This window comes from Neohortaea acidophila (assembly GCF_010093505.1).
Source record: "Neohortaea acidophila strain CBS 113389 unplaced genomic scaffold BDY17scaffold_4, whole genome shotgun sequence".
In the NCBI taxonomy this organism is placed as follows: Eukaryota; Fungi; Ascomycota; class Dothideomycetes; order Mycosphaerellales; family Teratosphaeriaceae; genus Neohortaea; species Neohortaea acidophila.
Window position 1 is genome coordinate 1,848,802 of NW_022985513.1, and position 26,726 is coordinate 1,875,527.

Sequence of the window (26,726 nt, forward strand, 5' to 3'; positions counted from 1 at the left end):
CCGCTCCTCCACATCCCTCCACAAATCTCACCAGAGACATCATTCAACACCGCGAAGCAGCGTCTACAACCACTCATTCCAGTCAATGCTGATAGCCAACAAACATGAGCGCATCAAAGGCTTCAAACGCAACCGCTGGCGCCAGCTCGGGCATCAAGCGGCCGAATTTCCTCGTTATCCGTCAGTCCTGTTTTATCTGACTCTCACCTATTTGAAAAAGGAAAGACTGACACCGCGGGGCATGCAGTCGCCGATGATCTAGGCTTCAGCGACATCAGCTGCTTCGGCGGCGAAATCCGCACCCCGAACCTCGACAAACTCGCCGCCAATGGCCTGCGCTGGACAAATTACTACGCTGCGGCCGCCTGCTCGCCTTCCCGCGCCATGCTGCTGACAGGTACTGATCACCATATCGCCGGTCTGGGGAATTTGATCGAGTGGACGAATCGCAGCGACCAGAACGCCCCTAGCGAGGGCGAGGTCAAGCACTGGTCTACTGCCCCTCAGCGCGGCATGCCGGGCTACGAAGGCTACTTGAATGAAAAAGTCGTCACGCTGCCTGAGATCTTGCGTGATAATGGGTACCTGACGCTCATGGCGGGAAAGTGGCATTTGGGCTTGACGCCCGAGCGATTCCCTGCTCAACGCGGGTTTGAGAAGAGTCTGGCGCATTTGCCGGCTTGCAGTAACCATTATGGCTATGAGCCGCAGCGGAGTGGCGGAGGCCCGGAAGATGAGATTCCGGAGTTCATGACGATGAGCTTTATTGCGTTGCATGCGGAGGATGGGGAGTATGTGAAGGGATTGCCGCCAGGTTGGTATAGTAGTGATGGGTATGGGGATAAAATGCTGGGATATCTGAAGGAGAGGCACGAGGGCGGAGATGAGAGGCCGTTCTTTGCATATCTGCCTTTCACTGCTCCGCACTGGCCGCTCCAGGCGCCCGATGAATTGATTGCGCATTACAAGGGGATGTATGATGATGGGCCGGATGCTTTGAGGGCGAAAAGGCTGCAGCGGATGAAAGAGATGGGGCTGTGCAAGGCTGACATTGAACCGCATCCCGTGGTAGCGGATGAGACGAAGAAGTGGGAGGAGATGAGTGCGGAGGAGAAGGCAAAGAGCGCCAAAGCTATGGAGGTATTTGCCGCGATGGTGGAATCGATTGATGCGAACGTGGGCAAGGTCGTGGATTACCTCGAGGCGACGGGCGAGCTGGACAACACACTGGTCTGCTTCATGAGCGACAACGGGGCCGAAGGGGCTGCGTACGAGGCGTATCCGATTGTGCATGCGACTAGTATGCTCGGACATTTAAAGAAATACTACGACAACTCTCTGGAGAATCTCGGACGAGGCAACAGCTTCATATGGTACGGACCGCGATGGGCGCAAGCCGCCACGGCCCCAAGCAGGCTGTACAAAGCCTTCACGACCGAAGGCGGCGTCCGAGTACCCATGCTCGCCAAGTTCCCGAAAAACATGACCCTCCCCGCGGAAGGCGAAGCCCTCAGCTCCGGCATCGTGAACAACGCAACGAAGGACAAAGCAAGCATCACGAACGCCTTTAGCACCATCATGGACTGGACGCCTACAATCCTCGAAATGGCAGGCATCCAACACCCCTTCCCCACCTACCAGAACCGATCTGTAGTAAACGTCCGCGGGAGAAGCATGCTCCCCTACCTCCGCGGCGCCGCCCCCTCCATCCACCCCGCAGACCACATCACAGGCTGGGAAACATGCGGCCGCGCGGCCGTGCGCTGCGGCGACTACAAGATCGTCTTCATCCCCAAACCCAAAGGCCCAGAAAAGTGGCAACTCTACAACCTCGCGCAGGACCCGGGGGAAGTGCACGATCTCGCCGCCGCCGACCCGCAGCGCCTCGAGCGCATGATCAAAATGTGGGATCAGTATGTGCTGGAGACGGGCGTGATCCCGCTTGCGCCGGCGCTGGGGAACTGGATGGAGGCGATGGAGGCGCAGATGCCGGAGGATGCGTGGATGGAGTATGAGTACTGGAAGGACGGGGCGAGGGAGGCGCCGGAGCAGTTTCGGCGGGAGATTCCGAGATTTACACGCGAGGTCAGGGCGTTGTGATGAGGTTGTTGCATACAGTGCGGTAACAGTACACGATACAGTCAGGACTGACGGTCGGGCTTTGCCGACCGTGTTCCAGCCTGTTCTCGCCACTTCGTACCCGACACGATTACCAATTGCCGTGAGATGCCTGTCGAGGTGCCTTGGCGAATTGGGCTTGTCGTATTCCAGACTGCGAGCTTGGCATGCACACTCCACTCGTACCACGTGCAGGAAATGTGGCAGAACAAAGCGGAGCAATTTTCGACCCCAAGGAAGTGATCTGGATTTGCGCGCTTTGACGTGGCGATTTTCGGATGGCAAGAGTGGAGAGTGGAACCAAGCGTGTAAGGTATTTTTCTTCAATACACGAGCTGAGATAGGAAACCGCACACGGGCGACGACATGGCGAGTTTCGCACGCTTACCGTCGGCCGCTTCGTTGTTCAGCGGCTCACCTGTCATGGCTTCTTTTGCGCAACTTGGACAGCGATCTTCGCATGAAAAGGCATACGGTGGGCAATTGCTTGTGGATCGTATCGGTGAGGCCGAGGAGGACTGGTGGGAATTGGCGTCGGGGTGTGGAGCACGTATGTGGAACGAGCGGGCGCGCGCGCGCGCGTGCTCATTTACTCCTTTTGGCAGTGGCGGCAACGGCAAAGAAGGAAAATGTTTTCATCATCAGCTGCGATCACGATTTTTTTTTCCCTTACTTCATCGCGCGGCTGCGCGTGTTGATGTTTGCGCTTTGAATCTTGGGTGCGGAATGGCCGGCGTCGGCTCTTCTATCGGGTGGTGGCGGCGATTGGGCGGCGGAGTGGGTTCCCATGTGGGACGAAAACGCCGCCGGGGTGGGTGGTGGAGTCTTTTGTGCGGCTGCGTTTCGATGTGCCTCGGTCGGGCGTGATACGGTAAGACCTGACACGGGGGGCGCGGAGGTGGAGGCGGAGGCGGAGGTGGCGATGGAAGTTCTTTCATCAGAAGCCTCCACCTTGTCCAGCGCTGTTACTGTGTATAGATCTGCAGCGGTAGACCGGCAACGGTAGACAACTTACTCGATGCGGGCAGACAGCTCTCCGATAGCGCGTTTGGGGTGTCGATCACCGCAGAAGTCCGCCTGGGCGCCAGCTCCTCGTTACGAGCCGAACCGTTTCGAGCCGTGCGCGTGGTCAAATGATCGAAATTAGGCATGCATGGGGATGCGCGGGAGGGCAGAGGTGCGCGTGCCGAACACCCGGACTACCGTCCCAAGAATCGCTTGCGCAAAGACAACAATAGAAATGTTGGGGAAGCGATGGGAGATGAGAGTGGCATCCGTTATACAGCGGAGCCCCCAGGGTGACATCCGCGCTTCTTCTGGAAGTGCGGGAGAAGGGGGTTGTTAGGAAGGGGCGTGTGTCGCTCGGTGCGATGCAACGGTAGAGTGGTGGTGAAGCACACGATCGATACAACGTCGCATCTCCCACGCTCACTCTTCCTGCCGTTCTGAGTAATAAGCTTGATGGTGATGGAGTAATTTCGAGCCGTCCAGATGCGCACGCAACCCCACTCGCCCGCCCACACTTCCAGACTGTCAGCAACGTGGAGTGTGTGTTGACATGGTTCGGGAAATATTTGTAAATAATGAGGCTATTGTTGTCATCGTCATAGACGGGGAGTCGATGGCAAAACCCGCCAAGCCCCCATCGCTTCGCTCCGCCGCCCGATCGCGCTTGCCTCGACGATTGCGCGACGGTTCGGCAGAGAGAGGGGACCAAGTATACAGTAGCGTACTGGCGGTAGGAGAGAGACAGCGCGCCCACACGGGTAGCTAGGTAGGTGCAGTACAACAGTACGCGATGGAGTGGAGCAAAGACGGCGGCACGGCGGACGAGCAGGCGCCTAATCGGGCCGGTAGCGGACAGTCTAGACCAAGATGGCTTGTAGCGCCGAGCGACGATCGTGAGAATCGCTGTCTCTCATCTCACACCAAACGTGCAAATTAGCAGATGCCGCCCGTTTGACAAAGCGAAGCTGACTGCCAAGCAGCGAGGGGAAAATTCTGCCCGGTGTGGAATGTGCCTTTGGGCGCCACGGCAACGACGGGGGCCAGCTTGCAAATGCCGTGTTTGGCCAGGCCGGGCTCGCTGTATGGCAGGCGGGCTGAAATGATTAATGAGGGCGGAAACGAATGCGACGTGGGCACACACCCAGGCTCCAGGGGGGCGTGCCGCTCGCCTCGGCTCCACCACCTGCTCGTCCTCAGCCCGTCGAGGGCAAGTCGCGCGCCCTCATCTTACTCACACACACCTGCAACAACGAGGCAGCTCTCTCCAATCCCTGCTCGGCCCTTGCAACCACGCGAACAAAAGGGTCCGAGCTGGGGAGGTGGAGAGGCGATGGCGGGCAGGGGTGTGATTGGCGATTGGCGGCGCGGGCCCCACGGCGATGCACACGCCCGCTCGCTAGCGCGACGCCGGCCGGTCACGCTGAACCTCATGCTCGGCACGTACCACCAGATGGCGCCCTCCCCCGGCCCCTTGGGTTGCAGATGCCCTGCAGCAGCTGCCGTGGAGACCCTCGGAATTTAGCTTCGCCGCCGCACCCCCGCAACGATTGTTTTAATACATCCCTCGCCCTCGCCCGGTCTCGTGTCCACCTCGCGTTGCTCTTCCTCGTCTTCTCTTCCCCTCCCCGCAATCTGCTTTGCGTGCCCCCTTCTCCTCTACCCTCTGCATAGCTAGACTACTGCCAACCGCAATCATGCCTGGCGGCGGCGCAGTCCTCGCCGCGACGTCGGATATCAACCGCGTCGAGGCCCCGACGACATGGAAGACGTACTTGATGTGCGTCTTCGCGTCGTTCGGCGGTATCTTCTTCGGCTACGACTCCGGGTACATCAACGGTGTCACCGCTGACAACTACTTCATCCACTCCGTTCAGCCCAACACCCCTCTGACCCGTCCCGATGGCGTGGCCACCACTCTCACCGGCCCCAACCAGTCGCTCATCGTCTCCATCCTCTCTGCTGGTACTTTCTTCGGCGCCCTCATTGCTGGCGATCTTGCCGACATCATCGGTCGCAAGTGGACCATCATCATTGGCTGCGGTATCTACATCGTTGGTATGTCATCTTGCCGTATCCCACTTTCCTCCGCATTTTTTCTAACCCCATACCTCAGGTGTCATTCTCCAGGTCGCCCAAACCTCTGGTATCGGTCTCATCGTCGCTGGTCGTCTGATTGCTGGTTTCGGTGTCGGCTTCGAGTCCGCCATTGTCATCTTGTACATGTCCGAGATTGCCCCGCGCAAATTCCGAGGTGCCATCGTGTCCGGCTACCAATTCTGCATCACCATCGGTCTGATGCTTGCGTCTGCCGTCGATTACGCCACCTCCAAGCGCACCGACCGCGACCAATACCGCATTCCCATTGCCATCCAATTCGTCTGGGGTGTCATCCTTGGTGTTGGTCTGATCTTCCTCCCCGACTCGCCCCGTTTCTTCGTCAAGCGCGGCCGTGTCGAGAAGGCGCGTATTGCCCTCGCCGCCGTGCGCGACCAGCCCGCAGACTCGGAATTCGTCGAGGCCGAACTCGCCGAAATCATTGCCAACGAGGAGTATGAACGCCAAATCATCCCCAGCGGCAGCTGGGCCAAAGGCTGGATCAACTGCTTCACTGGCTCCCTCTGGGAGGCCAAGTCCAACGTCCGCCGTACCATCCTCGGAACGTCGCTGCAGATGATGCAACAGTGGACCGGTGTCAACTTCATCTTCTACTTCTCCTCCACCTTCCTTGCCTCCACCGGCGCCGTCTCCAACGTTTTCTTGACCTCCTTTGCCTTCACCATCGTCAACGTCGGCTCCACCCCGATCTCTTTCTACACCATCGAGAAGTTCGGCCGTCGCCCGTTGCTCGTCTGGGGTGCCTTGGGCATGTTGATCTGCCAGTTCCTCGTTGGCATCATCGGTGACACCGTCGGCTTCAACCACTCCCACATTGTCAACGGCGCCACGCGCGCCAACAACGTCTCCGCCGTCGATGCGCAAATCTTCTTCATCGCCCTCTTCATCTTCATGTTCGCCATGACCTGGGGTCCGGGCGCGTGGGTGGTCATCGGCGAGATCTTCCCGCTCCCCATCCGCTCCCGTGGTGTCGCCCTCTCCACCGCCTCCAACTGGCTCTGGAACACTATCATCACCGTCATCACCCCCTACATGGTCGCGCCGGACGAGGGCAACCTCAAGTCCAACGTCTTCTTCATCTGGGGCGCTCTGTGCACTGGCGCCTTCATCTACGCCTACTTCCTCATTCCCGAGACCAAGGTAAGCGCGGCATCCCTCATCCCCTTCTCTCCGAGTTTTTCTCTAACATGACATCCACAGGGCCTCACCCTCGAGCAAGTCGACAAGATGTTCGAGGAGACCACCCCGCGTACCTCGTCCAAGTGGAAGCCCACCACCACCTTCGCCTCCGAAATGGGCATCAAGGAGGGCGAGAAGCTCGACCAGGCCGTCGTCGGCGACGTCGAGCGCCGCGGCTCCGCCTACTAGAAGAGAGACGCACACAGCCCCTCGCCATGAGAAAACTCCCCTATACCCCCGCGCGCTTCGGAGAGCGAGTGTGTTGCTGAGCGGAATCATGCGAAGTCGTGTCGTCTGCTTTTAGTATCGTTGCTGTCGCTGTGGTCGTTTGCTGCGCTCATTTTCCTCTCTCTCTCGCTTTTTATCTGGCTGGGTGTTCGGTGCGTGTGTAATGAGGTGTGGCCTTTTGCAGATCTGTGGTGATTGCAAGGGGAGTGGTGGATGGATGCTCGGCACTTAGGTAGATGCGAGAGAGACGAAATGAATCCCCTCATTTTCCAACCACTTTGATCGTCTTCTCAGCTCTTGCTTATCGTGCGCGGTGTAAATTCATCCCTCACGTGACCATATCCTCACGTGCAAGTTTTGTCAGTCATCCGCGCCCGGGCCCTCGGGAGACTCATCCATCCCCGTGAGCCGCATGCACTCCGTCCATGAGTGCATCTTGAAGAAAGTTGAACGAAAGCTCCCAAATAGTGCGACAGAACGTCTATATAAGCTCAGCCAATCCCTCCGGTTACTTTTCGCATCGCCTTCAAGCTTATCTCTGCCATGAGTCGCCAACACGCCAAACATTCCGGGGGGTCAACCGCGCCCCGCCGGGCCTTATCTGTGTGGGGGGTGGTTGGCACCGGGCGATATGACTTGCAGGTTGGGAAGGAGTCTAGAAGATTACTCTTTTGGGAGGTGGAGGTGGGAGGATGTTGTGAAGATAAGTGGTTCTTTTCTAGTGGGGGGGTTTGGGATGGGAGAGGCACCTCTACCTTTTGAGAAGGTGTGATAAAAGTCAACCACATACCCCTCTCCACCCAATCTCAACCTACGACCTAACCTCCTCAGCCTTATGCTTAGGCCTCTCCACCACCTCCCCCTCCTTAGGCAACTTCGGCCCCGGCCCGCCCCTCGCATCCCCCGCGGCGCGCCCCTTGGCCTTCACGCTCGTCGAGTCTTTCGGCAGCTCCTTCACGTAAGGCAGGAACTCGGGCTGGCCGGGAATGTACTTGCGCAGGACTTGCGGGACCTCGATCCCGTCTTCGCGCTGGTAGTTTTCGAGGACGCAGCAGAGGGCGCGCTCGGTGGCGCAGAGGGTGGAGTTGAGGGCGTGGCAGTAGGATTTTTGGAAGGAGGCGTCGGTTTGCTTTTTTTGGCCGAAGCTGCGGGAATTTGTGTTAGAATCAGATAGGGATGTTGAGGGGCTTTGGGAGGGCTTACCGAATCTCGAGCTCTCTCGTTTGGTAATCGGTGCAGTTTGAGCAGGACACCAGCTCCTTGTACTCGCCCTGAAAGGGGAACCAGGCTTCCAAATCGTACTTCTTCGCCGCAGCATTGTTCAACGCGCCCGACACAATCCCCACCACGCGATACGGCAGGTTGAGGCTCTTGTAAAACTCCTCCGACGTCCCGATCATCTCGTCGAAATGCTTCCAGCTGTCCTCCGGCTTGCAAAAGACAAACTGCTCAATCTTCTCAAACTGGTGCACGCGGAAAATGCCCCAGGCGTCTTTGCCGTGCGAGCCGGCCTCCTTGCGGAAACACGTGCTGTACCCGGCGTACTTGATCGGCAGGTCTTTGTCGTTGAGCCATTCGCCCTCGTGCAGCGCCGAGATGGGCTGTTCCGAGGTGGCGATGAGGTACTTGTCGCTCGCCGGATCGTTCTCCTTCTCCGTCACTTTGTACAGCTCTTCGTCGAATTGCTCCAGCTGCGCCGTCTTGGCCATCTGGTCGCGCAGCATGAAGAACGGCGGCTGGTTGGGCGAGTAGCCCTTGTTGAAGAGGAATTCGAGGCCGTAGTTGACGAGCGCGAGGTTGAGGAACAGCCCGTACCCCGTGAGACAGTAGCCTCTGTGGCCGACGATTTTGACGCCGCGCTCGGGGTCGTAGCCCGCGAGGCGCGTGAGCACCTCGTGGTGTGAGAGGCAGTCCTTCTTCTCCACCTTCGTGCCCTCGGGCGTCCACGTGCGCACGAGCTCGTTGTTCGCCTCGTCGTCCGACACCGGCACGGAGGCGTGCACGTAGTTGCCTATGCCCTTCACCTTCTTCATCAGCGCCGCGTATTTCTGCAGCGCCAGCTCCTCCAGCTCCTTCTTCTCCTTCTCCAGCGCATCCTTTTGCGCCATCAGCGACTTGAACTCCTCCGGGTCGCCCTTTTTCTTCTTGTTCTCGCCCATGTCTTTCTTGACTTTGTTGATCTTCGCGCCCATGTCTGTTGCCGCCTCGTACTGCGTTTTGCGGTGGTCTTCGAACATGGCAATCACCTCGTCCACCACTGCTTCGGGCGCATGCCGTTTTCGTTGTGACTCCTTGATCTTGGCTGGATCACCGCCTCGCTCCTTGATAAAGTCGTTTACGTCCAGCATCTTGGCGAGTGTTCAATGGGTCAATAAGGCTCAAGCCCGGTGGGAGAGAGCTCGGTGGGTGCGTGTGATTTGGAAGGCGGTGTGCGGTTGTGTTTGCCGGCCGATGTGGCTGTGAATGTGGATGGGTAAGTCGAACACAGAGAGCTTCTGCTAACGGTGGCGCAAGGGAGGTGTACAATGCTGGTAGTGGGCGGAATGAGCAATGGGTTGTGTGACTCGTTTTGGCGGTGACTGCACTGAATTTCAGCGAGGTTGCCCAATCGGGAAATTCGCCAGCTCCCGCCAAACTCAGGGTCTTCAAACTGGATACAGCACTCTGTCCTGCGAAACAATACAAATCAGGATCGGAGGATTGTGATCCACAAGCGGAGGTATGGTACAGTGACGGAGTATAGCAAGACAGATCAATCTACGGTCTATCAATGATTAATCTACGATCGCAACATCCATCTCTCCATCCTCCACAGCACCCTTGACCTCCTCCACCTCCCACCCACGCTGCGCAAGCACAAACTTCAACGTCTCGCTGAACGTCTCTCCATTATTGACAAACCAGTCGCCGACCACTTCCTTCACATATGCGTCCACTTGCCGCTTCAGCTGACACTCATCCCGGAGAAGCAACAATTGTGCGGGATCCAGCTTCATCATATCCTCAACCACGTAGTAATGGCTAATGTCGTCACCCCAGCCTTCACTTCCGGGTTCGTGCCAGCGTGATGGCTGCAGGCGGCTGTTATACCTCGAAGAGCCGTATGCGGAATTGTAGAAGCCAAAGTCGGGGACGAAGGTGGATGGCGCGGGCGGGTAGTTCAGATGGATGTTGAACAGGATCTGATGGTTGGATTCCGGGAAGCGCTTTTGGAATTGATGTCGGATTTTGCCGTTAGAAGGGCAGATGGTGTTGGCGACAAGGTCTCGCATGATGCGGTGCGCGTCGAGCATTTCGGCCAGCTCGACAGTGGAGAAATTGTGCAAGAGAGCTGCGCGCTCGCGCACGACCTCGGGGATGCAACGGCAGGTCCGCACGTGCGTTGGGTTGTGAAAGGCCTTTGTGAACAGCCAGAGCCTGTAGAGAGCGCGTCGGAACAGGTAGCGCTCGGAGTTGGTGAGCAGCCGGCGGTTGGCAAAGTCGTTCTTCCACTTCCGCAATTGATATATCTCTTCCCAGCGCTGCGCAACACGGCCGACTTTGAGTATCTGCTGGAGAAGAGCGTCGGAGAGAGGCACGTCACGGTGCACGTGAGCGGGCTGAGATGCGTTGTGGGAGATCAATTGGACAGCATCGTCGAGGGGTCCAAACTCGGCTTCGGCGGCTTGGTTGAGGATAATGAGCTTCTTGGACGACCGGTAGACGTAGTGGAATCGATGGCAGGTCGAAGCAAGGGCATGTACCGATGAAACGGTCGGTAGAGAAAGGAAGACCTGGGTGACGATCTCGGTGGGAAGAGTGTCGAGATACATCCTGGCGATGCAAAAAGAGATGCGATTCGGCTTTTGTCACAGCCCTCCTCGTACCACAAGACTCCCCGACAAATCAGCACTCCCACTCCTTCTAGTGTCTTGATACGAGATCAGACTCAAGGCCGGACAACGGAGGCTGCCGGGCGGTGAAGGCGAGGACTAATATGCGTCGACCCCACCGTTGGGGCTATCGGAGTGAGGAGCATGTCCGTCGTGATGGGAAGTGGGCAACATCGCCTGCCCGTCTCGGGCGATCGTAGACGAGGGTATCATCGTCGTGCGTAAGAGGGAAGGGAAGGGAAGGAGGCGATGAGTCGGATGAGGTCAAGCACGCCCCCAACTCTAAAACATCCCCAGCCGCCGCTAGTGTGGCGGCTAGCGCGTTTTAGGAAGCTGTGCTTGATACCGAGTCGGGGGTGAAGTGTACACCGCTCCTCATCTGTGCGCTTTCTATCGTGGTCCATTGAAGCGTCATCTTGGATACCGTCATGGATCATGGCCACTTCAATTGTCGAGACTACTACGTCTCTCCGCATTTTGCCGCGCCGACCATCGTCACAGAGACAACGACGCCGGCAGTCTACCGCCATGAATCTTTCGATGAACTCGAACGCCGCTCTCGCTCGCCAGAAGCAGACAAACCCAAGTTTCCGCTCATGAGACTGCCATTGGAGTTACGGCAACACATTCTAAGCTTCCTGCTGCCGCACACCCAGGAATTCAAGGACTCCGGCCGACTTAGCGAACACGTTCGGAACTTCTCGGCCGTCAGGAACCGCGGAGCAAGAGGCATGCCCGTCCCTACCGGAGACACGACTCAAGCAACAGCCAGCAATGTCGTTTGGCAACGGGGCAACATTAACGTCATGTCCGTCTGCAAGCAGCTTCACGACGAATGTGCCGAGCTTGTGTACGGACGCAACACTTTTCTCCTATTCATAACCTACCGAGGCATCCAATGGCGCTACCGCTGGCTCCTGCCGAGCGGTCTCGCCCCGTACAAAAGCTACACTTTCCTGGAGATTCTGCCACAGCAGTACATGCGACTGATCAAGCGGGTGGTGGTGTACGTCGATCACGTGGATAGCTACATGGGGATGATCAAGTTCAACGTCGGGGGCAAAGGGCTCATCCACGGACTCAAGAGACAAGTGCAGCGGCTTGCAATTGCGCTTGGAGCCGGCCAGCAAGACTCAGGCGATGAAACGGATGCTGACCGGCGCCTCGCGAAGATCAGTATTGTGCTCGAGAGCTCGCAGCCCCAGCGTGGTAGAGGTACTACGGATTCATCGAAAGACTTGCAGGACATCTTGGAGCCTTTCAGCTACTTGAGAGGCGTTCGCCATGCTACTGTCGGAGGAGCTGTGAGTCCTCAATTCGCTGAGGAGCTCATTCGGACGATGAAGAGCACGGAGCCTTGTGCTACGATGGTCAAGTCTCTGTTGGACGAGGGCATGTCGACTTCGAATGAAGCCGGTGGTGTGCAGCTCTGTGTGTACGGAAACGACATCTAGCAGCGTGATGCATTAACGGTCTGGTCCTGGGACTGGGATTCAGCTGTTTTAACTAGGTAAACACTGCAGCAGCCTTCTCGCTCATTAAAATACAAGGCTCCGATGTTCCGCCTGAGTGGTTCCTCTCGTGCCCCCGCAAAATGCCGAATCGCCCATCTGATGAGTCAGAGTCTCCTTGCTCTGCCGTGTGAGTCGAAGATGAGACCACTTCTCTCAATGCCTTTCCGCGCCATGTGCGTCTTCTGCTGTGTCGCAATCGTCGTTTTCCGTTGTCGAACGCCTTCAAGCCCGCCCACCCTCAGAACTCTGGGCTCGGTGACTTGGGAGTCAGTGGTTCCCCGCCTTGTGACACACCGCGTTGCAACACACCGCGTTGTGACACGAAGAGACCGCCACCATCATGATCGCTCGCGTTGCCGTCGCCATCATCATCGTCATTCTTGTTGTCGTCGCCCTGACTCCCAGCTTCCAGCTTCTCGCCCTCCTCCTCTCCTTCCTCCATCACATCCGCCACCACACCTTCATCATCCGCCTCGGCGCCCCCATCATCCATCGTTTCATCTTCCCCTTGCTCATCAGCGCCTCCAGCCTGGGGAGTAGGCTCCTTCGAAAGCTCTCTGTATCCACAGAACCTCTCCTCCAGCTCCTGCACGTGGTAGCGGAAAAACTCCAGCTTTCCACTCTCCCTAATCTTCCACGGCAGGAGTTTGATCCTCGTAATCTTTTCCTTGTACGGGTGTCTCGGAGCATTTAACCACACGCGGCGGGGATTGCGCGCAACAGCAGCGGTCTTCATGACCTCGAGGATTGACATTGGAGCCTTGAAGACACCCTGACGGACGAGGTCGAAGTACTCACGAGAACTCTTGATTAGAGCTTTGCTGAAGGTTCCGTCGATAGCGGGGACGTTGCCGCGGGCGTTGGGGACTGTTTCGCCTTTGCTGAAGATTTCCGTGTTGCCGTGCGTTGCGACTTTGCGCTTCCATTTCAGGGCGCGGGTTGGCATCCAGCAGTCGAGAATAAGGAGGCAGTCTGCATGGGTGCGGTTGATTTTGTGCACGAGGTTGTAAGCGCTTACTGCGCCGCGGGGATGGGCCCTCAGTAACCTGTTTGAGATTGATTAGTTGCACTATGACTGCGATGTGAAGTGGGCAGCGTATACATACCATTCCCATTTGTCTCCGAGTCCGCGCGCTCGGCCATGGAAGTAGAGGACGAGCAAATCGCCCTCGCGCTTCTCGCGCAGCTTGCCCTTCCAGAACTGGTCCCAGTCTCTCGGTCTGCTGCCTTCTGGGAATCGCAGGACGCGGACTCGATAGTTGGTATACTTGCGAAAGAATCGGGCCACTTTCTCGTTCATCTTGTAGTGCTTCAGCAGCTCTGAGTTTGTAGCATCATCTCGGCGGATTTGGTCGATGATGATGACTTCGCAGGACCGGTATTTCTCGATTTTGTAGACGCCACGTCTGTTTCTGTAACTCATGCCGTCGTCAACGGGAGCTTCGACGGGTGGATCTTCCGCTGGTGGCTCGATGGGTGGATCGTCATCCAGTGGTTGCTCGATTGGATCTTCTACTGCCGGCTCGACTGCGTCCTCCATTGCTGGCTCGATTGCATGTTCCATTGCCGCATCGAGTATTGCGTCGTCGATGTCTAGCTCGAACGGACCTTCCATTTCTGGCTCGAGTGGATCTTCACCCATATCCAGATCGAACGGCGTTTCCTCCGTGACTGTCTCCATGAGTGTTTCGCTCATTGCTGACCTGAGGTTGGGTCCTTGAGCTATCGGCCGTTTGATGTTGCAGGAGTATCCGCTTTGCAAATCTCCACTGACCCGCCTGTCGTGGAATGAAGTCAGAGCAGCAATTGAGGCCTAAATTTTGGGAAGGGAAGAAGTGCAAGTCTAGGGATGGTCCGAGACGCTTGTTTCGTGCACTTGAAGAGTGACTGAACGACTCTGGTGACGTGTGAACGTTTTCGAAGTTGACTTGTTGATTGGTGGTGGTGGATAGAGTTGAGGCTCTTCGAGAAGCAGGATGAGAGGACGTTATCAGTGCTCTGCAAGCTCTGAGAGAGCTGTAACGCCTTGACTGAGGATAAAAGAGAAGTGTTGCTTCACAGAGATTGAGATTCGAAGGTGGGAAAGAATGAAAAGGTCAGAGATGGTGGAAATGTAGTGTAAGGCCTTGATCAAACGCTCGCCATAGGAAGAAGAGGGTCAGATGAGCAGCCTCATGCTTGCCTGCGCACGTGATAAAGTCGAGTGAAGTGACTGAACTGAGGAGAGGGTGAGAGAGAGGAAGAATGAGTCTACTCATACGCGGATCCGTGCAGCACGAAATACTCGTTCTTGTGCAAGAAGGTTGTGAAGTGAATTGAGTTGTAGCATGAGCGGCAGAGACTCATTGTGCTTGGAAGAGAGGAGGCATAAAGACCTGACGCGAGACAGTGCAAACCATTGCGGAGAGTCATGTGAAGCATGAAGTCCCTCGCTGTAGTCGATCGAGGAGGTGGCCCCAGCGAACAGCCTGGATTTGCGGTGACCATGGGGATTGCATCGAGCGCAGAGTGTCAAGAGGTCTCCCGTTGACCCTGTGCAGTCATTGCAGGCTGGCAGAGATTGGGGCCCAACTCAGAAATAAGTCAGCCTCTCATGTCGTCTCTGATCGATTGCGGACATAGCGAGCCATTGCAGGAGGTAGGGCCGGGGAACTCTTGCACCGCGGCCAATCATCGAGACGCTGCGAGCCGTGCAGACTGGAACACGGCGTTTGCATCTCGATGTCCCTCCATGCCCGCCCACCACCATCGAGCTGTACTTGTAGGACAGGTAGGTGCGTTAACCGAGAAGTTGGGTCTTCCGCCATTCGGCAGGATTCGCCGTCCGAGGGATGTCGTTGCGATGAACGGAGGTAAGGTGATTGGCTGGAGATGAAGTGTCTACGGACGCCCATAACGTGGCGGAGGAATGCGCGGCCGATTTGCATACGAGATGGGGTTAGGGCCAGCCTCACGGCGTCATAATATTCGTGATGCATTCTACCTCCCCATCATGTTCACCGAAGGCTTTGGCTATAAATGTTGCCCTCGTCCTGCCAGTCTCGCAATGTCCAGTAATACACGCCGTCCTCGCATCAACTGCGGTACCATCCGGCCTTCTGCCCCTGATTGATATCACCCCAGCTTTCATCCTCCATCCAAACGTCCAACATGGCTCAGCGGTCGACATTTCTCGTCTTCGGCGCTACCGGCGGTACGGGCAAACACTTCGTCGCCCAAGCCCTCCAAGACGGCCATCGCGTGCGTGCCCTCGTCCGAGACCCGGCAAAACTCGGCGCTGCCCAATCCGACCCCAATCTCGAAGTACACCAAGGCTCCATCACCGACGCACCCAACCTCGACGAGCTAGTGCGAGGCGCGGACTACGTCGTCTCCATGCTCGGCGACAAGCACGCCCAGAGCGTGTCGAAAATTGACACCGCTTTCGTCAAGCAATTGGTCCCGGCCATGCGGCAACACGGCGTCAAACGCTTCCTCTACCAAGCTGGTGGTCTCAGCAAACCCTACAACGGTTACACCCCCTGGTCCATCTGGGTCTTCAGGACTTTCTTCATCTCATCGTTTAGAGGCCAGCACGAAGATAACGAAGCCGTGATGGTGTATCTCGCAACGGAGGCCACAGACATCGAATGGATTGTGCATCGCGCGGGCATCATTGGCGATGGGCCGTCGAAAGGCACGCTGCAGCGCTCAACCACCAGTCCCAGCATTGGAGTCTTTCGCGATTGTGCTGAGTATAGCCATCGTCTTATCAGGGAGTCTGCTGCTATTCATACGAGCGACTTTAGCCACTACGTGAAAGCCTGAGGAAGAGAATGGAAGGCACGACTGAATCCGCCGACATGCTGACTCCAACGAGCTAGATGCACTTGCCTCTGCATATCGGCCGATGACCACTTCCTTGTTTGGACAAGTGCAGGAATACAGAAAGATCGATGGTCACATCTGAGGAGCATCAGCGTCGACATTGGTGTTCAACAATGTACGCCACATCGCAAATGACCGTCTGAAGCTCTTCTCCCTCTCCCGTCTCTCTCTTTCTCGTTGTGATACTTTCCTCTCCTGTTATTCCTGAATATCACATCAAAATCATAGCGACATCGCCATTGCCCCCAATGGCATACCCGAAACCATCGGCCGAACCGAAGTCCACGAATGAAATGCCGATGAGACAAGTCACCTGGGGCCGCGCAAGCAAGGCCGGGCTAACTACCAGTATCGGCGCCCTCTTCATGGTAGTGTCTGCACCTCTCTGGGTCCACCTCGACTGGATAGCACTGGAGTATTTCGACGCATCTCTCACGACCACCCTCCGCGCGCTCATGTCCAAAGGCCCCATCACCTTCGTTCAAGAATACTCTCCACACCCATCCTATCAAGCAGCACTCGGCTACACGGCGTGGCTCGCTCTCCAATCGCTCCTGTACAGCTATCTACCTGGGCCGAAATGCTTGGGCCAACGCACCCCTGGCGGACATCAGTTGTCGTACACAACGAATGGACTGACGGCGTGGTACATCACGCATATTGCTTTCCTAGCTGGGGCCCTTCTTGGTCTTTTGGATCCGGCGAGTATCGCGAAGCATTGGCAGGGACTACTCGTCGCTGCTAATGCGTATGGCTTTGCGTTGGCAGTCCTTGCTCCACTGAAAGGGTATTGGTGTCCGACTTATCGTGAGGATTGCAAGATCAGCGGTGAGCAACACCCGTAGATCTGCTTCGTACGAGGAAAGCTGAGTGTATGAACAGGCTCTTGGATGTTTGATCTTTAGGCAGGCGTAAGCTTAGACTTCTCTCGCTTTCTCGATCGTGGTTGTTGACGGCTCTGTTAGGTCGAACTGAATCCGAGGATTGGGAAACACTATGATCTCAAGTTCTTCCACAATGGCCGACCGGGTATTGTAGCCTGGACATTGATGTCAGTCATTCCGTACAGATGTCGTCTAAGGCGCGCTGACGCCTCACAGCAACTTCTCGTGGGCCGCATACCAACGTGAACGACTCGGATACGTGACCAATCCAATGCTCCTCGTCATCGCCCTGCAAACCCTCTACGTCGTCGACTTCTTCATCAACGAAAACTGGTACACGAGAACAATCGACATCTCCCACGACCACTTCGGTAGCTCCCTCTACCCACCCAAACAGTGTCCGTCGAATCGCTGACCTTGTCCCTCTCCCCAGGTTTCATGCTAGCCTGGGGCGACACCACCTTCCTCCCAACAACCTACACCCTGCAAGCCCAATACCTCGCCCGCAACCCAATACACCTCACCCCGCTCCACACCCTCGCAATTCTCGCAACAGGCCTGACAGCCTACGCCATCTTCCGCTCCGCCAATCACCAACGCGACCACGTGCGCACCCACAACGGCGCAGCGCGCCTCTGGGGCCGACCAGCTACGTTCATACGAGCTTCCTACTCTACCTCCGACTGGCAAGTGCACCACACTATCCTTCTCACCTCGGGATGGTGGGGCGTCGTCCGGCATGCGAACTATTTCGCCGATCTGCTGCTTGCGGCGGCTATGTGTGCGACGTGTGGCGTGACGCATGTGCTGCCTTGGACGTATTTCTTTTTTATGGGGGTGCTGTTGTGGCATCGGTGTGGGAGGGACGAGAGGCGGTGTCGGGCGAAGTATGGGGCGTTTTGGGCAGAGTATTGTGAGAAGGTGCCGTGGAGGCTGGTGCCGGGGGTGTATTGATTCATCTTCTAGGTGGATGTGAGTCGAGGATGTCGCGGTCGGGAGAACTGAGCGGAAGAGACTCGAGATCGGGGATATTCTCGCGTATGCAGCCATGCTACCTACCCTACGTCCTACGGCAAACCTCGCATACAAGCCCTCGACTCCTCTCTATCACATCCCAAACTCCTTCCTCATCCTCTCCAAATACCCCATCAAATTCTTCTTCCCCTCCAAATACCCCGTCCCCTCCCACTTCTGCGGCTGATCGTGGAAATGGCGCAACATCCCATACGCCATCGCATCAATGTTGCGCACCTTGCTGTCGAAAAAGTACTCCTTGTCGCCGAGGAAGTCGGCAATAGCATCGATGTCGTCTTTGTACAGCTCCAACACGGTCGCCGTGTCGCGCCGCCCCATGCCTTGGCCGTTGAAGCCGGCGAGGATGCGCTCGCGGAAGGCGTCGAGGAAGTCTTGCAGGGGTTTCGTGACTTCGGCGCCTTGCACTATGAAGGGGATGTACGTCTTCCAGCCGCTGTCTTGGCGCCAGCGGGGTTCGACTGGAGGAAGGAGGTTAGAAGTGGTCGTCAGATTGGGAGCGTGTGGAAGGGAAACGTACGAATCCCGCTGAAATAAGCATGCTCGCCAATCATTCGCTCAAAGGCCAGACAAACCGCCTTGTCCGAGGCCGACAAGTCCGCATCAAGCGAGTGGCCCGACTTCTGCTCGAGGTACTTGATGATGCGGTTCGAGTCGGCGACTTTGGTCCCGTCATCGTCGATAATGTACGGCAGCTTGCCGTGCGGCGCGTTCTTGTCGAGAATCGACAGGTCCTCGCTCTTGTACTCGAACGGCGTCTTGGTGATTTTCAGCCAGAAGACGAGTTTCGTCACGTAGGGGCTGATGTCGGGGAGGTCCCAGGCGGGGAGGTAGCCGTAGACTGTGAGGACCATGTTGGAGGGATGTGCGTGTCGTTCGTGCGAGGATGGTAGAAGTGGATGAGCAGTTGCTTTCTGTCCGGCGGATGGCTTCCCCGCGGCGTCTTAATATATGAGCCGTCCGCCATGGTCGGTAGAGCTCGCATCTGCCTTGCGGGGTGCAGGCGAGCTTGGTCTCGGCCGGGCGAGTGCAATCCAGAGAGGGCAGATCCCACGCAACCAGCCTGCATTCGGAGGCCCCGTCGATCCGGAGGCGTCAGCCATATCCCGAATCTGAACAACCATTGGACGTTCCAGGCGATAGCTCGAAGGATGCTGGCGAGCACCAAGCTGGATTGGGGCGTATGGGCGCCAAGTCGAACACGTGAATAGAGGGGCTGTCGCATTACCCCACTTCGAGGTGGTCGAGGTACCGCCATGTACACTCCGCAAGATGCGGGGTGCGGGGCATGCTCCGGTACCGTGCAGGTACCTCTATGAGGGTACTTTTGCGTTGTATCCCCCACCTTCAACCCCTTGCCTTGTTTTGGAGGTTGCTTGTTGATGCCGGAGCTGCAAAGGAGCTCTGCAGACCTTTCCCGGATCCTCTCGTAACACAGTCTGCTGTGACCTCACGCCTTTTGAGTAGCAAATATGCCGACCGCCGGTTCGTGTAATTTGCTGGTGCCAGAGTGCGGATTCCACTGACTGGCACAGTCCTCACCGGGTGCAACTCTGGCATAGGCTATGAATGGGCCAAAATTCTGCTGAAAGAGGTATGGCTCTGCCGTTGGAAGATAGATCCTCACGCCGAATGCTGATCTCATCGGGCTCGCCAGGGATACAAATTGTATGCTCTTGATGCAACCGACGGGGAGAAGCTCCAGTCCTTGAAGGGATCAAAATGCACGACCGCACAAGTAGACGTGACGAGCGTGGAATCGATTGAGAAATTCAAGCAAAGCATTGGAGATGAGCCGGTAGACTTACTACTCAACATCGCCGGTCAGCTCTCATCCTCAGCCAAATGGCGCAAGCAACCCGCGGACCCTGAACTGACCTGATGACAACAGGAATCATGATCGACCCCGAGCACGACAGCCGCGAAACAACCAACCTGCAAATCATTGAAAAGCAGTTCAAAGTCAACACGTACGGCCCCGTCCTCCTCACCCAAGCCCTAACCCCCAACCTGCTCGCCGCCCCGGCACCGCGCAGACTCGGCGTCGTCTCCTCCCGCGTCGGCTCCATCGCTGACAACACCTCCGGCGGCTACTACGGCTACCGCGCCTCCAAAACGGCCGTCAACAGCTTCTTCAAATCTTTCGCCGTGGATTTGAAGGAGCATGAGGTGATTGTGTTTATGCTGCATCCGGGGTTTACGAAGACGAATTTGAGCGAGATGATTTGGAAGATTCCGGGGGTTGTGGAGCCGGAGGTTGCGGCGGAGGGGTTGTGGAAGATTGTGAAGGGGAAGGGGATGGAGGATACGGGCAAGTTTTGGCATCGGGAGGGGATGGAGTTGCCGTGGTGAGGGGGACGGGTTGTGCGTTGCTGTGGCTTAGTCGTAGCTCAGATATACTCGTTCGAGGCTGGACGATAGATACAGTATCCGAAGATGGCAGCGTCCATGTGAAGTTAGCGAGGCATATCTTTCGCGTACGATGAGGAATGGAAGGAAGCAAGGGGGTTGACACTTCGTCATGAGTAGTAAAAGCTACCTGCCTGGGCTATGTAGTAGAAGCCTGAGCATGAGCATGAGCTATGTCGCAGAACCCATCTGTGAGTTCTGCATCAAAAGCAAAAACAGAGAAGCTTCTCACCGCGCGCATTGTAGGCCCTGCTCGAGCTGAGAGAGCTTGGCCTGCGCCGGGTGAAGCAAGCAAAAAGAAAGAAAACAAGACACCACTCTCCAATCCTCCACGCCAATCCTGCTTCCTCCGCGAAGGTCATGCTTGAAGACCAAGATGAAAGACAACGTCTTCAGTCGTACAGGTCGGCGTGCCCCTCGCTATCCTCCCCGTACTCATCGTCCGAGTCGTCGTCCTCGACTTCGCCCTTCACATCCTCCTCTCCAGCCTCCTCGTCCAGATACTCCTCCTCCGCTTCCTCAGCAGCAGCGGCTTGGCGACGGGCACGACGGCTCGCCTCCCCGACAAGCTGGCCCAAGAGGTTTTGGTTGTGTTGAAGCGCATTGGTACCGGCCGCCAGAGTGTTCCTAACCCTAGTCGTGGTAGTCGCGCTGGCAAGGAACTCGTCAACCATGGCCTGAAGACGGATGTCGCGGGCGCGTTGCAAGTCCATCAGTGCATCAATGGAGAGGTCACAGGGACGGTTGATGGGGAAGGCGGCGAGCGTCTCTTCACTCAGCATGGCCTTCTCGCGGAGGTCAGCCGCGGTCTCCGGCTTCTGCTCCCCCTCCTCCGTCGTGGGCTGGTGAGCGCGCTTAGTCTTCTTGGTCGGACGGGAGCTGGAGGCGCGAGCATCATCGTTGGCGGGGCGCTTGCCCTTGGACTTGGAGGGAGGGGCGGCGTCGTCGTCATCGTTGTCCTCCTCCTCCGCATCGTCATCCTCGGGGTTGACTGGATGGATGGGCTTCTGGTCCGCTGTATCGAGGCCTAGACGGGTAGTCTCGGCATTCTGTTCTTTGCGCAGCTTCGTCAAGCGCTCCTGAATGGCTTTGGGCGTGGGGTTCTCTACAGGAGACGAGTCAGTTCATTGCAAAAGGAAGGAAATGCGCAACTGCATACCCGGAAAAGAAGCCGCAATGATCGCGTACTGCGCCGGCGTAATCTCTCTGCCCAGAGCCAACAACAGGAGCAGCTGGTGCGGCAGCAGGCACATGGGTAGGCGTATCAGCAGACTCAACCCGGAAGCCAGTCGATTCAGCAGCATTGAATGCAGAGCGAAGAAAGTTAGGCGTGGCGTTGCCAGCCGCCGCGCTCGTGTTGGAGCTGGACGACGCCGTGCGCGGCTTCTTCGCCGGAGCCTTCTTGTTGTTGCCTTTGGCACCCATGGTGATCAGGGGAAGGCGGTAAACAGGACTGAAAGACGTTAGCACTCTTGAACGCGTCTGCTTTTGAAGGGAGGAAAAGCACGACACTCACGGTTGTGTTGGTGATGTTGATGAGTGACTGCGTGCAGTCACGGTTTGAACCTGAAGCGAAGTCAGCACGTTGAACGCGTCTTCGCCTTGAAGAGAGGGCACTCACGGTTGGAAGGAGGGGAGTGAGGTTGGTGACGCTGCGTCACAGTTTGCAGAGTGGAAGTGGGAGAGCTGGTGCAAAGTCAACACGCCGTCCTGAACGCGTATGCAACCGCGCTGCAAGCAGCAACAGAGCGTGAAGAACAGGCACTTACCGATGACCGTAGAGAGGGGAGCACAGCGTGTCAACGCACGCTGAAGAGGGATGGAGGTGATGGAGGAGGAGGTAGGCGGAGCGCGAGGCGAGTGTGAATAGAAAGAAGAAGAAGAAGAAGCAAGTCGGACGAAGTGGGAAAATTCTTATGTGCGTGTGCGGAAGCGCACGGGGCGACGCTTCCTGCAGGTGGACAACACTCCCGCGCGACCAAGGCGTGACGCCGTGTGGCTGGAGAGTGCAGGGCGGTGACGTCTGAGCGCACGGGGGTGGAAGCCACTGTGTGCCTGCGCGAAGCTCAGGGGTGGATGTCTGATGGTAGTCCAGACGGCGGATGCGTTGGTAGACGAATATCAAGCAAGAAGGAGAGCTGCAGAACGTCCAATGCTCGACCGTGGCCGTGGAATCGCAAGCTGAAGTCGAAAGAAACTGTGGCGACGCGCTCCCGCTCCTTCCCAATGCGGAAGGAAAAGCTTCACGCGGGAAGTTAGCTGCACCGCCACGCCGCGAGCTTCGCTCGACTTATGGCCGGAGTTCCACGCCGCTAGGACCATGAAGACAGCGTGGTGCGTTTTGGTTGGATCGCGCGGCTGCTCTAGAACTTTCCACGCGTGTCAGATGTGTCGGAGGCCTCGATATCTGGCCTGGGGACGAATTGTCGACGAATTGCACGACGGCTTCGATGTTCAGATCACGCTTTTGTTAATCCCATCGCTGTTCAGAGGCCGAAGGTCGTTCCTTGATGTCCATTGAGGCCTTCGTCACTACCTGGAAGGCGTTGAGTGCTGTAGAGGTGTTCCATGTAGAGGCCGGCTGCAAGCAACGCGTTCATTATCAGATCTCTACTATCCAAGTCATACACGACCATATAGTCTTGCTAAAACGCGCGGAACACGAAACACTGTTATTTGACTCCACCAGTACGCACTCCCGCCCATGTCTATGTTCAACAAGCTCCGGTGACGCCGCGCCTTCAAGCCCAGGCCCTCGCGATGCCCCCTCCTCCGTCCAGCAGGAAAGGCGACAATCAGGCATTACTGCTCATCGAGTCCCGCATGCTCTGCACACTCGCGCTCGTCGTCTGCTTCATGCTCGAGGGCAGAATGCTGCCGATGCCTTGGCTCTTGATGCCCTGGTCTCGCTCCTTCTGCCATACTTTTGCCACCGCGTACACAACGCCACTGACAAAGCCGACGAAGATGGCGGCCACTTTGCCGAGCGTGACGACTTCGTTGAAGAAGATCAAGCCCGAGATGGCAATGGGGAGCTTGTTGAGGGCGCCGACCATGGAGTAGGTGGTGCTGCTGGTGACGCGGACGCACCAGGCGGAGGCGTAGGAGATGAGCATTGAGGACAGGCCGGTGAAGAGCAGGGCGAAGGCGTAGTACGTTCTCGAGCCCGCGGGGAAGTTCAGGGCCAGGTTTTCGGCCGACCAGTTCTCGAGGAAGAGGGAGCAGATGAGCAGGATTGGAAGGGAGAGGAGGTTGTTGTAGTACATGGCTGGAGAAAGCGAGTTAGCATCGAAACTTGCAGTATCGAATGAGGGCACAGAATAGACATACTGTCAAAGTCGGTGAAGTTGGTAAGCTTGATCCGCTTCCTCATGCCCAGCACAAAAGAAGCCGAGCAGAAGCAGTTGAACAGCATCCAAAGGTAGCCCGCATTCAAGGTACTGATGGCCTCGGAAGCCTCGCCGCTCATGGCATCGCCCCCGAAGGATTGCAATGCGTGCTGAATGTCCGCCCACGCCGCGATGAGGGAGCTCACGACCATTAGCCCAAAGCTGAACAACGCGGTGCTCGTCACGCTGCCTCCGAACCACAGCACTTCGCCGTATGCAATGAGGATGATGGTCAAGTTCTTGAAGATGGTGTAGACGGGAACGGAGAGGTACTGCAGGGCCTTGGCGGAGGTGTAGATCATGCCGATCAGCAGTAAGGCAATGGGGAACCATTTTTTCGCTTCGCCGGCGTTGAAATCGCGGAAGGAGATGTAGCCTGTGGCCTTTGCGGTGGTGACGGCAAATAGACACACGGAGGTCTGACACAGCATTAGCAGTCTTCCTACGCGCATTGGAGTGGGGAAGCACCAACCTGCACACTGAGCATGAAAAAGGGAAGGTTGAAGGCCTTGTTGTTCACGATGAACTTGTTGGCACAAGTCATCAAGATACTGCTGCCACAGTAGAAGGCGATGGAGGCCGCTGGGTTCTGCGCCAGTGCGGCTAGGGACGATGGTGGTGGAGGGGGAGGGAGAGGTCGTGGCTCGGCTTCGACATAGCTCCCGCCGGGTTGTCTCTCACCGAGCTCGATAACGTGCTCTTCCCGAGAAGACTTCTCGCCCGAGGCCATGTTGCGCTGCGACGCTCCTTCGGAGGAGGAAGATGAGAGGGAGGTGTAGGGAGAGGATGGAGCAGCAAGGGGGGAGGCTGCTTTCCACTTCTTGACTCCTCCGAGGGAGGAGGCGGTGCCGATGAAGGTAGTGATTTTGGCAGCGAGTGCTCTACGCAATGCGTAGTGATTGGGTGGTGGATGGCCAAGGGAAAAGGAGACGCAGGAAGGGACAGAGGATGGGGTGGAGGAGGAGAAGTAGTCGTGTCGCGAGCCAAAGTCTGAAATTGGGGGAGTGAGAGACTCGCGGCCCTGCAGATCGACGCGCTCCACTTTATTCCTAACGCTTCCGACGCGGCACCGCGAACGCATGTAACCTTAAAATTCAGCCTGAAAGGGGCATGACAGCAGTTACATCAAGTTACTGCACGCATCGAGTGGTGAGGACAATTGCCATTCACGTACCTCGGGAAGACTCGTCTCAACAGCTGCTTGAACTCGCCGCTTCACTCGTGGTCAACCTTCCACATCACAATCATTCACTGCCGACGCGGGAACAAGGCCTTCTTTTTCCCCGACGATCGTGCAAGCGAGGCAGTCCCCGCCCTATCACGGAACTCAACCCGTAACAATGTCATCCAAAGTCGACGCCCACGTCGCCAGGATCCTGGACCGCACCCGGCCCGAAGACAGCGACGACGATGACGCCCTGCTCGCCGAACTGGAAGACGATGAAGACAACGCGGCGCTCTCCTCCCTCCGCGAGCGACGACTCGAACAACTGCACCAAGAAATGAAGCGCGCCAAGCTGCTCAAAGAATCGCAGCACGGCACGTACCTCGAGATCAAGGACGAAAAGCAGCTCATGGAAATCACCACGTCGACTAAATTGTGCGTTGTCCATTTCATGAAGCCGGATTTCAACCGCTGCCGCATCATGGATGGCAAGCTGGCGAGTCTGGCCGAGAAGCATTACGAGGCTCGCTTTGTGAGCATCAATGTTGACAATGCGCCTTTCCTGGTGGTGAAGCTTGGCATCCAGGTGCTGCCTTGTGTCATTTCTTTTGTGGATGGCGTGGGTGCGGATCGGATCGTGGGGTTTGAGGGAGTTGGGCGCAAGGCAGACTCTTTTACGTCTGCAGAGCTGGAGGCGCGGCTACTGGGTGCGGGCGTGCTGGTGCGAGCAAAGGTGGACGCGAGGGATGATGGACGGAGTAGTGGAAGACGCCAGAACACGACGGAGAACAGGGCTGGAGAGGACGATGACGACCTCTGGGATTGAGAATTCTCGACTCCGGAACATGACGCTATACGAATCCAGAACTCCATAACACGAACATCTACCAGGCCCCTGTGGGTATGACAGCACGACACCTGACTCCAAAATCACAATCGCCAGAACGCCCACGCACCGCAAAATCCATCACTGCGAATCGTAAAATGCTCGTCCCTCTTCAACCATCGGGAAAAGTGGCTGCACATCACTCGTTCTTTGCGTATTCTTCCCAGAAAGTCTTTTCCGGAATGGGCGCAGGGCTCAGCGGGCAGTCCGACAATATCGAGTCCCACATCATCGCCGAGCAGTTTGCTTTCGGATCCGGGATCATCGTCACCTCTAGGCGATCATTTTGCTCACTGCGGTCCTTGTGAGAATTCTTGTCGGCTTCCTCCTCGAGACGGTCATCGGCATGCTCACCGGAGTGCTCCACATCGTGTCCTTGCTTCTGAGTTTCGACCCCAGCGTCGCGCTTGCTCGTACAGAAGGGCGCAAGCGGATCGCAGGCCTCCGGCTCCGCCACGATATCGCGGGTAACATGCGTGGCGGTGTCATGCGTCGGCCTATTATTGATGCCGAACAGCGGACACAGGAATTGCCCGTAGTACTCCGAGCCGTCCTTGCCCTCGGGCAGGAACGAGGGATCGCCAGTCTTGCACCACATGCAGAGCCCAGGGTGGGTGGTGCAGTCCCTGCCGGGGATGTGCCAGCGTTCGACCAGGGAAGCGGCGGACATGCTGGGGTCGAGGACGGGCAGAGCGGTGGTGTTGGACTCCTCCGGGACGGCGGCGGCCCAGAGACGAGCATCTTTGACCAACCACCAGACGGCGACTGGGATTAGGATGGCGAGGAGAAAGGTCAGGTGGACCAGGGCGCAGATGAGGTTGTAGCGGCGCTGTCGCGCGCGCGTAGCATTGTCGTGCTGGCTGCTCTCCTCGGCGGGACCCATGGCTGAAGATGCTGGTGATGAGGTTAGCTTGATGTGTGAGGAGCCTACGATGCGGAGAGATGGCGTGATGGCCACTTACGCTTGAGGGCCACGACGACTTTTGGAGAGAAGGGCTGTGGGTGGTATGAACGCTGTCTGAACTGGCGAAGGTTCTTGGGCAAAAGGGAGATTGTGCTT

At 57.1% G+C, this 26,726-nt stretch overlaps 15 protein-coding genes across 15 annotated transcripts; 8 read left to right on the forward strand and 7 right to left on the reverse strand.

Moving 5' to 3' along the window:
• Positions 1-104: 104 nt before the first annotated feature.
• BDY17DRAFT_323514 (putative arylsulfatase) lies at positions 105-2,100 on the forward strand (the record flags this gene model as incomplete). The annotated part of the gene is made up of 2 exons (XM_033737027.1): positions 105-180; positions 248-2,100. The coding sequence occupies 2 exons, from the start codon at positions 105-107 to the stop codon at positions 2,098-2,100; spliced, it is 1,929 nt and encodes a 642-aa protein (XP_033591247.1).
• A 192-nt stretch (positions 2,101-2,292) lies between these two features.
• BDY17DRAFT_133284 (uncharacterized protein) lies at positions 2,293-3,128 on the forward strand. The gene has a single exon (XM_033729438.1). It carries the CDS (start codon positions 2,485-2,487, stop codon positions 2,983-2,985), a length of 501 nt encoding a protein of 166 aa, XP_033591248.1. The 5' UTR covers positions 2,293-2,484; the 3' UTR covers positions 2,986-3,128.
• A 1,556-nt stretch (positions 3,129-4,684) lies between these two features.
• On the forward strand, positions 4,685-7,080 carry BDY17DRAFT_296126 (MFS transporter). Its single transcript, XM_033733407.1, has 3 exons — positions 4,685-5,181; positions 5,240-6,381; positions 6,442-7,080. Exons 1-3 carry the CDS (start codon positions 4,821-4,823, stop codon positions 6,607-6,609), a joined length of 1,671 nt encoding a protein of 556 aa, XP_033591249.1. The 5' UTR covers positions 4,685-4,820; the 3' UTR covers positions 6,610-7,080.
• A 261-nt stretch (positions 7,081-7,341) lies between these two features.
• Positions 7,342-9,207, reverse strand: BDY17DRAFT_296128 (uncharacterized protein). Its single transcript, XM_033733408.1, has 2 exons — positions 7,852-9,207; positions 7,342-7,793 (listed from the first exon to the last, which is right to left on the reverse strand). Exons 1-2 carry the CDS (start codon positions 8,994-8,996, stop codon positions 7,460-7,462), a joined length of 1,479 nt encoding a protein of 492 aa, XP_033591250.1. The 5' UTR covers positions 8,997-9,207; the 3' UTR covers positions 7,342-7,459.
• Positions 9,208-9,371: 164 nt separating this feature from the next.
• Positions 9,372-10,758, reverse strand: BDY17DRAFT_279378 (uncharacterized protein). The gene has a single exon (XM_033732025.1). It carries the CDS (start codon positions 10,458-10,460, stop codon positions 9,423-9,425), a length of 1,038 nt encoding a protein of 345 aa, XP_033591251.1. The 5' UTR covers positions 10,461-10,758; the 3' UTR covers positions 9,372-9,422.
• A 134-nt stretch (positions 10,759-10,892) lies between these two features.
• BDY17DRAFT_296130 (uncharacterized protein) lies at positions 10,893-12,070 on the forward strand. Its single transcript, XM_033733409.1, has one exon. The coding sequence runs from the start codon at positions 10,949-10,951 to the stop codon at positions 11,972-11,974; it is 1,026 nt and encodes a 341-aa protein (XP_033591252.1). The 5' UTR covers positions 10,893-10,948; the 3' UTR covers positions 11,975-12,070.
• BDY17DRAFT_296131 (uncharacterized protein) lies at positions 12,071-13,219 on the reverse strand. Its single transcript, XM_033733410.1, has one exon. The coding sequence runs from the start codon at positions 12,978-12,980 to the stop codon at positions 12,273-12,275; it is 708 nt and encodes a 235-aa protein (XP_033591253.1). The 5' UTR covers positions 12,981-13,219; the 3' UTR covers positions 12,071-12,272.
• Positions 13,220-15,007: 1,788 nt separating this feature from the next.
• Positions 15,008-15,995, forward strand: BDY17DRAFT_133463 (nmrA family protein). Its single transcript, XM_033729440.1, has one exon. It carries the CDS (start codon positions 15,185-15,187, stop codon positions 15,839-15,841), a length of 657 nt encoding a protein of 218 aa, XP_033591254.1. The 5' UTR covers positions 15,008-15,184; the 3' UTR covers positions 15,842-15,995.
• Positions 15,996-16,200: 205 nt separating this feature from the next.
• BDY17DRAFT_249183 (ergosterol biosynthesis ERG4/ERG24) lies at positions 16,201-17,739 on the forward strand (the record flags this gene model as incomplete). Its single annotated transcript, XM_033730958.1, has 5 exons — positions 16,201-16,742; positions 16,784-16,793; positions 16,867-16,952; positions 17,002-17,156; positions 17,219-17,739. 5 exons carry the CDS (start codon positions 16,201-16,203, stop codon positions 17,737-17,739), a joined length of 1,314 nt encoding a protein of 437 aa, XP_033591255.1.
• Positions 17,740-17,800: 61 nt separating this feature from the next.
• BDY17DRAFT_353086 (glutathione S-transferase) lies at positions 17,801-19,150 on the reverse strand. Its single transcript, XM_033738230.1, has 2 exons — positions 18,338-19,150; positions 17,801-18,278 (listed from the first exon to the last, which is right to left on the reverse strand). The coding sequence occupies exons 1-2, from the start codon at positions 18,669-18,671 to the stop codon at positions 17,893-17,895; spliced, it is 720 nt and encodes a 239-aa protein (XP_033591256.1). The 5' UTR covers positions 18,672-19,150; the 3' UTR covers positions 17,801-17,892.
• BDY17DRAFT_296137 (short-chain alcohol dehydrogenase-like protein) lies at positions 19,151-20,343 on the forward strand. The gene is made up of 4 exons (XM_033733411.1): positions 19,151-19,302; positions 19,353-19,411; positions 19,475-19,640; positions 19,709-20,343. Exons 1-4 carry the CDS (start codon positions 19,290-19,292, stop codon positions 20,167-20,169), a joined length of 699 nt encoding a protein of 232 aa, XP_033591257.1. The 5' UTR covers positions 19,151-19,289; the 3' UTR covers positions 20,170-20,343.
• Positions 20,344-20,618: 275 nt separating this feature from the next.
• On the reverse strand, positions 20,619-21,530 carry BDY17DRAFT_309866 (uncharacterized protein; the record flags this gene model as incomplete). The annotated part of the gene is made up of 2 exons (XM_033735376.1): positions 20,619-21,331; positions 21,386-21,530. The coding sequence occupies 2 exons, from the start codon at positions 21,528-21,530 to the stop codon at positions 20,619-20,621; spliced, it is 858 nt and encodes a 285-aa protein (XP_033591258.1).
• Positions 21,531-23,021: 1,491 nt separating this feature from the next.
• BDY17DRAFT_316433 (uncharacterized protein) lies at positions 23,022-24,345 on the reverse strand (the record flags this gene model as incomplete). The annotated part of the gene is made up of 3 exons (XM_033736013.1): positions 23,022-23,494; positions 23,557-24,034; positions 24,088-24,345. The coding sequence occupies 3 exons, from the start codon at positions 24,343-24,345 to the stop codon at positions 23,022-23,024; spliced, it is 1,209 nt and encodes a 402-aa protein (XP_033591259.1).
• A 667-nt stretch (positions 24,346-25,012) lies between these two features.
• BDY17DRAFT_236310 (thioredoxin-like protein) lies at positions 25,013-25,513 on the forward strand (the record flags this gene model as incomplete). The annotated part of the gene is made up of 1 exon (XM_033730300.1): positions 25,013-25,513. A coding segment is annotated over one exon (501 nt), but the record flags the coding sequence as incomplete, so codon positions are not given.
• Positions 25,514-25,805: 292 nt separating this feature from the next.
• On the reverse strand, positions 25,806-26,549 carry BDY17DRAFT_323528 (uncharacterized protein; the record flags this gene model as incomplete). Its single annotated transcript, XM_033737028.1, has 1 exon — positions 25,806-26,549. The coding sequence occupies one exon, from the start codon at positions 26,547-26,549 to the stop codon at positions 25,806-25,808; it is 744 nt and encodes a 247-aa protein (XP_033591261.1).
• Between the last annotated feature and the right edge of the window lie 177 nt (positions 26,550-26,726).

Coding starts and splice junctions, on each gene's coding strand:
- BDY17DRAFT_353086 (XM_033738230.1), bottom strand. CDS start 18,671: ATGGTCCTCACAGTCTACGGCTACCTCCCCGCCTGGGACCTCCCCGAC. Junction 18,279..18,337: donor TGCTTATTTCAGCGGGATTC/GTACGTTTCCCT, acceptor TCCTTCCTCCAG/TCGAACCCCGCTGGCGCCAA.
- BDY17DRAFT_133284 (XM_033729438.1), top strand. CDS start 2,485: ATGGCGAGTTTCGCACGCTTACCGTCGGCCGCTTCGTTGTTCAGCGGC.
- BDY17DRAFT_279378 (XM_033732025.1), bottom strand. CDS start 10,460: ATGTATCTCGACACTCTTCCCACCGAGATCGTCACCCAGGTCTTCCTT.
- BDY17DRAFT_296131 (XM_033733410.1), bottom strand. CDS start 12,980: ATGCCAACCCGCGCCCTGAAATGGAAGCGCAAAGTCGCAACGCACGGC.
- BDY17DRAFT_296126 (XM_033733407.1), top strand. CDS start 4,821: ATGCCTGGCGGCGGCGCAGTCCTCGCCGCGACGTCGGATATCAACCGC. Junction 5,182..5,239: donor CTGCGGTATCTACATCGTTG/GTATGTCATCTT, acceptor CCCATACCTCAG/GTGTCATTCTCCAGGTCGCC. Junction 6,382..6,441: donor TCCTCATTCCCGAGACCAAG/GTAAGCGCGGCA, acceptor TGACATCCACAG/GGCCTCACCCTCGAGCAAGT.
- BDY17DRAFT_296137 (XM_033733411.1), top strand. Junction 19,412..19,474: donor CCAAAATTCTGCTGAAAGAG/GTATGGCTCTGC, acceptor CGGGCTCGCCAG/GGATACAAATTGTATGCTCT. Junction 19,641..19,708: donor CTTACTACTCAACATCGCCG/GTCAGCTCTCAT, acceptor TGATGACAACAG/GAATCATGATCGACCCCGAG.
- BDY17DRAFT_133463 (XM_033729440.1), top strand. CDS start 15,185: ATGGCTCAGCGGTCGACATTTCTCGTCTTCGGCGCTACCGGCGGTACG.
- BDY17DRAFT_296128 (XM_033733408.1), bottom strand. CDS start 8,996: ATGCTGGACGTAAACGACTTTATCAAGGAGCGAGGCGGTGATCCAGCC. Junction 7,794..7,851: donor ACGAGAGAGCTCGAGATTCG/GTAAGCCCTCCC, acceptor AAATTCCCGCAG/CTTCGGCCAAAAAAAGCAAA.
- BDY17DRAFT_296130 (XM_033733409.1), top strand. CDS start 10,949: ATGGATCATGGCCACTTCAATTGTCGAGACTACTACGTCTCTCCGCAT.